Source organism: Panthera uncia, chromosome B4, assembly GCF_023721935.1.
Source record: "Panthera uncia isolate 11264 chromosome B4, Puncia_PCG_1.0, whole genome shotgun sequence".
NCBI lineage: Eukaryota > Metazoa > Chordata > Mammalia > Carnivora > Felidae > Panthera > Panthera uncia.
The window spans coordinates 73,925,867-73,931,885 of NC_064809.1; the positions used below are offsets into that span (position 1 = coordinate 73,925,867).

Consider the following 6,019-nt stretch of genomic DNA (forward strand, 5'->3'; position numbering starts at 1 on the left):
ACTTGAAAGAATGTACAGTTATGTTGGGGCACTTGGGTGGCTCAGTTGGTTGTATTGGAGTCTTAAATTTGGCTCAAGGCATGATCTGTTTTTGAGTTAAAGCTGTGTGGGGCTCTGCTGAGCCTACTTAGGACTCTCTCCTGTCCCTGCCCCTCCACTCCTACCCCGGCCCCTGCAAATAAACTTAAAAAAAATGTATGCTACACCAAGTACTGTAAATTATTAACCCTATCCTAACCTGAAAAATGTTGCCACTTCACTGTCTCCTAAAGCACTGCTCTTGCAAACATCCATAGCTTTGTTTTTCCTATACCCATGCCTCATTTGGTTTTCCCCTATGGTAGGATTTTTATCACCAGGAATTCTGATCCTGCCACTCCTCCCTCCCAATAGGATAGGGCTAGAAACAGCTTTCACCTCCTTGTGGTCAAATGTTCATCTAGCCAGCCATTTTGTTGTACAAAGGTTAATTTTTCCTAAACCCGCTTTGACCTGCGTTCTGAAACTGAGGTGGTATTAACACATCAGTGTCAAAATCTAGCTCTCCTGCTTTTCCAGTCCAGTGTGCTCTTTTCCCCATACAGGCAGCTACACAGAAAGCTGGATGGATCCTTGGTATTACAACCCTGTTGCAGACTATCTTCCAGATGTAGATGAGTGGTAGTACATCTTGAATTGGAGAAAGCAATTCAGAAGAAGCACAGAAGTCAAACTTCCTTTCATAAAGCCTTTACTTTGAGACATGATGCAAAAATCTGACAGGTACACATGGAAAAATAAGACATGGTCACAGTTAAAAGTGAAGACAATCTAACCAGAAGCTTTAATGCCTGTCAGCTAATGTTGAAGCTTAAGTTCTGAGTGTGACATGCTGCAGGGTTGAAAGGAATGGTAATTAGTATTCCTCTCCTTCCTCTTCACCCTCTCCTTCAACAGAATCCACACCAACCTCCTCATAATCCTTCTCAAGGGCAGCCATGTCCTCACGGGCCTCAGAAAACTCTCCTTCCTCCATGCCCTCACCCACATACCAGTGAACAAAGGCACGCTTGGCATACATCAGGTCAAACTTGTGGTCCAGGCGAGCCCAGGCCTCAGCAATGGCTGTGGTGTTGCTCAGCATGCACACAGCTCGCTGTACTTTGGCCAGGTCTCCACCAGGTACCACAGTGGGAGGCTGGTAATTAATGCCAACTTTGAAGCCAGTGGGGCACCAGTCCACGAACTGGATGCTGCGCTTGGTCTTGATGGTGGCAATGGCAGCATTAACATCTTTGGGAACCACATCACCACGGTACAACAGGCAGCAAGCCATGTATTTACCATGGCGAGGGTCGCATTTCACCATCTGGTTGGCTGGCTCAAAGCACGCATTGGTGATCTCTGCTACAGAAAGCTGTTCATGGTAGGCTTTCTCAGCAGAGATGACAGGGGCATATGTGGCCAGAGGGAAGTGGATGCGGGGATAGGGCACCAGGTTGGTCTGGAATTCTGTCAGATCCACATTCAGGGCTCCATCAAATCTGAGGGAAGCAGTGATGGAAGACACAATCTGGCTAATAAGGCGGTTAAGGTTAGTGTAGGTTGGGCGTTCGATATCGAGGTTTCTACGACAGATGTCATAGATGGCCTCGTTGTCTACCATGAAGGCACAATCAGAGTGCTCCAGGGTGGTGTGGGTAGTGAGGATGGAGTTGTAGGGCTCAACGACAGCAGTGGAAACCTGGGGGGCTGGGTAAATGGAGAACTCCAGCTTAGACTTCTTGCCATAATCGACAGAGAGACGTTCCATCAGCAGGGAGGTGAACCCGGAACCAGTTCCCCCTCCAAAGCTGTGGAAAACCAAGAAGCCCTGAAGACCTGTGCACTGGTCGGCCTGTTAGAAAAAAGGAACAGACAAGAAAGATTATAATAGACCTTCCCAGAATTACAAAGCATTTCTTCACTTAAAATATCTTCATTGACGTTTATAAAATGACACCAAATAAATCATGTTGCAGTTGAAAATTTAAAAACCCTATCAAGGAATAATTTACCAGTTGTCCTCACTCCATTATATTTCTATTCTGTGTTTGAAAAGAAAAGATCGTATTTCAAATGTCTTCCTTAGGGTCATTATTTACTTTACTCTGGAGAACAAACATACCAGTTTCCGAATTCGGTCCAAGACAAGGTCGATGATCTCCTTGCCGATGGTGTAGTGCCCTCGGGCATAGTTATTGGCAGCATCTTCCTTGCCCGTGATGAGCTGCTCGGGATGGAAGAGCTGGCGGTAGGTGCCAGTGCGAACTTCATCTGGAAGAGAAAAACAAAGCAGCCACCCGTCACTCACAACCTGCACACGCCTGCCCAACCCCAGGGTGTCAATGGAGCCCTCACGACAGACCTCCTGTCTCAAGAGCCCTGAGATCTCCCTTGGGTTACTGAGGCCAACTCACCAATGACTGTGGGTTCCAGGTCTACAAACACTGCCCTGGGCACATGCTTGCCAGCGCCCGTCTCACTGAAGAAGGTGTTGAAGGAGTCATCTCCTCCCCCAATGGTCTTGTCACTTGGCATCTGGCCATCGGGCTGGATGCCGTGTTCCAGGCAATAGAGCTCCCAGCAGGCATTGCCGATCTGAACACCAGCCTGGCCAACGTGGATGGAGATGCACTCACGCTGTGGCAAAGAAGGGGAAAAAAAAAAAAAAAAAAGAAAAAAAAAATCAGCATTAAACTAATCTAGTAGTGACTGTGAAACAGAACAAAATAACTTAAGTAATCAATCTTACAAATTTCCCCTTCTAAAACTAGTTAAAATGTAACATCTTTTCTAGGAGACAATCACTACACTTTTTAATCGGCATTGCTTTTAATGTATTTCTTTTCACCCTGTAAATTGGGAAGGCCTCGTTCCAGACCAAGAAAGCTTAGTCACAGCTTTCTCCTTTGGAGCACCAAGATAGGGGGGAGGCCATTCATCCAGTGCTCAGGCTTCAGAATTCCATTTTAGACTAGGCGGCCAGATTTCCGGGCAGCTACCATCACAGGAAGCACGTGGCTAGAACAGTGCAGAGGAAATGTCTCGCCACAGGGACAAAGGGCGGGGTTTTGCGGCACCGGATGAATGAGCAATTCAGGGTGTGTGCGCGCGCGCGCCCGCCTGCGGCCAGCGGGACCGCGCAGCTGCAGACACGCAGCGGCCACGTCTGCTGAGGTGCTACCTCGGCCAACCATCTTCTGCTCCCCCGGGCGCTAGGCTTAGCCTAGCACCCCCACATCAGTCAGGGCGCAGCAGGGGATTATCAGCAGCCCAGATCTGGACCAAGATCCGATTTCCATTCTCTCAAAATCCCTCACCGCCACCAGCTGCTCCTACACGCATTCCTAACATAGGTCAAGGGACAGATGGGAGTCTAGAAGCTGTTGGGAGCAAATTATCCTAATACGCTGGCGTACTGCAGCACACTAACACGGAGGATTCTCCACATGTAGCTTTTCTTTCGTTAAAAAACAAAAAAAAATTCAGGCTAACAGACGACACGCCCTACAGTGGCGGACGCGCAGGGCCCCAGCGCGCACGCGCAGACTGCAGGGGCGGTCTCCCGCCGCTCCCTGGCGGGAAGGTAACGGTCGCGCGTGCGCTTTTGTATTCCGGCTCCTTCCCGCCTCCGCTCTTCTCGCTAAGGAGGAAGTGAGGGCGTGGAGCCCGCGCGCGCTCCCGCCAAAGGCCGGGGAAGGAAGGGGGGATGGGAACGCGCGGGAAAGGACTGTAGGGTCTCGGGTCACTGCACCCCGGAGGTAAGGGCTAATTGAGAGCCCCAACCACGGTCTGGGGAGCTGGGGCTCCGCCATCCCCTCCCAAAGACAGAGAAGAAAATGCGCCCCCCTTCCATGCCCCAGCCGTTCTCACTACTCCCACCCTCGCCTCGCTTTTCGCCCTCCAAAACGAGGAGCGCTGATCTCTGGCTAAAAGGCCGTCCGAGACCGCCGGGCTGGCTTTTCCCGTTTTTCCAGAGCGAGGGCGGCGCCGCGAGTGGTCCACTCACCATGATGGCTAAGGGTTAGCAGGCGTAGGCGACAGGAGCAGACACCGGGTCCTGGTTACCGTCCCCGACAAGCTAAGAGTCGAGGTAAGTAACGCACTGAAGCGGGGGCGCTGCCGGAGCCACTTAAGTAGCGGTCCGGGGAGGGGCGGGCGGGCACAGGCGGTGCCACTGCCGCGGGCCCCTCCCCCGGCCCGGCGCGCCCACTCGGCGCCCGGCTCGGCCGCCGCAGAGGCGGGCTTCTTGGACCGGAGCCCCCTCCCCGCTCCGGGCCTGCTGGGCGGGGTCCGCCGCGCCTGCGGACAGCGAGCTCGGGTGCTGCAGTCTTTGGCGCATGGCTGCCAGGGCCTGGGCGGGGGGCGGGCGGCGGGCGCAGGTTCCGAAACCAGCCAACGTGGGAACGGGAAAGGAGGCTTGCCTTAATATGGACGAACCCTAAGACTTAAGAAGTCCATACAGTTTTAAAGATGAAGCACCATGAAATGCAGAAACTTCTGGTCCGGCTAGCTCAGCTGATTATTTTCATGTTGCCACAATTTGTCAGTGAGTTTTGCCTTTTTCTTTTCTCAGTTCCTTTAAAGGCAGGCAGTGCATTCTTTACTTACCTGGTAATGTGGAGGATGCAAGGTTTAGAAAACAGACTAGTTTTATTTGGTTTATTGTAATGACTTGTTCGTTAAAGTAAGGTGCAAGACGTTGGAAGCAAAAGTATTTCAGTCATTCAAAAAGTAGTACCGAAGCAATGAACATCGAGGCTGTTAAAACGACTTACTAGGCCCCATTTTTAGACCTAAACCAACAACTTTATGGAACAGTCTTAGGGGCTTTTAAAATGGGAGGATATTCAAAGATACATTTCACGGGCACCTGACTAGCTCAGTCGCTAGAGCCTGTGACTCCAGATCTCGGGGTGGTGAGTTTGAGCCCCAAGTTGGGTGTAGAGATTCTTAAAAATAAAATCTTAAACAACAACAACAACAACAACAACAACAACAACAGAAAAACCCCACAAAGGTACATTTCACATTTGGTAGCTGAATGGGAGTAGTGAGAACAGAAATTTGGGTAGAGAGGAAATTGTTTGACACCGAAGGATATTAGGAAGTAGGGAATCCTTGTGTTATATTTAGAGCTTTGTAAAACTCTATATAATAATAAATGCTTTCTGTTATGTCAAGATAGATCAGTTGGTTATGGCGCACTGCTTGGAGGCCCAGATAATAGTGGGTACCCCTTCCCCCCCAGACCTCACCCTGCCTTTCAGGAGAATCTATTACAAGACCATAAACTATATATTGCTAACCCTTGTAAATGCATAAAGTGGTTAGTTAGGATAAAGTGTGGCTTTAAAATGGCCCTAACAGAAACCTATTGCTGTTACACTATTCAAGATATCCTTGCAGTGATATGTTAGTAACAGAAAAAGTAAACATAAAACAGTAACAAGTCATAGCTCAAATTCAGTTATTACTTTACTCAGATTTGGTAAAGCCTTCACCCTTCATACCAAATAACAAATTTACACTATTAATATGTGTGTGTAGTTTGTAATGAGACATATATATGTGTGTGTGTGTGTGTATGTTTCTGATTTCATATATATTTCTAGTTTTATAAATATATATATAATATCTCCACTTCTATGAACCTGGAATACAAACAAGGAGGTTTTCTTTTATTTCTAATAAATATATATTTTTTGTAATCCTGTTAAAAGGTTTTCAACTCAAGATCCAAATTTACACACATTTTCCAAACTGGGTTACCAGGGACAGGAATATATTTAAATATTGTCTCACTTATTCTTAAAGGAGATGGAAAATGATTAGTTTGCTTGGCCCAGAAGAATGAATGTTAGGGAACCACCCTGCTTAACTCCATTTTGCTGTCTGCTCTGGATGAAAGCCATTTGGAAGCAGGCACCTCCCTTCTCCTAGCTCTCTGCAGAACCTTAGAGCTTTCACTGCAGAGATTTGCTCCTATGGGCCTATA

General features: G+C 48.4%; 1 protein-coding gene across 1 annotated transcript; it reads right to left on the reverse strand.

Annotated features, from left to right (window-relative positions):
- Positions 1 to 713: 713 nt before the first annotated feature.
- Positions 714 to 4,139, reverse strand: TUBA1B (tubulin alpha 1b). The gene is made up of 4 exons (XM_049625388.1): positions 4,031 to 4,139; positions 2,439 to 2,661; positions 2,147 to 2,295; positions 714 to 1,876 (listed from the first exon to the last, which is right to left on the reverse strand). The coding sequence occupies exons 1-4, from the start codon at positions 4,031 to 4,033 to the stop codon at positions 896 to 898; spliced, it is 1,356 nt and encodes a 451-aa protein (XP_049481345.1). The 5' UTR covers positions 4,034 to 4,139; the 3' UTR covers positions 714 to 895.
- Positions 4,140 to 6,019: the final 1,880 nt, after the last annotated feature.

Bases quoted from the DNA above. Each gene is read 5' to 3' on its own strand.
- TUBA1B (XM_049625388.1), bottom strand. The intron at 2,296-2,438 runs GTGAGTTGGCCT...TTTCTCTTCCAG, and splicing joins CCTGGAACCCACAGTCATTG to ATGAAGTTCGCACTGGCACC. The intron at 1,877-2,146 runs GTATGTTTGTTC...TTTTTCTAACAG, and splicing joins TGGACCGAATTCGGAAACTG to GCCGACCAGTGCACAGGTCT.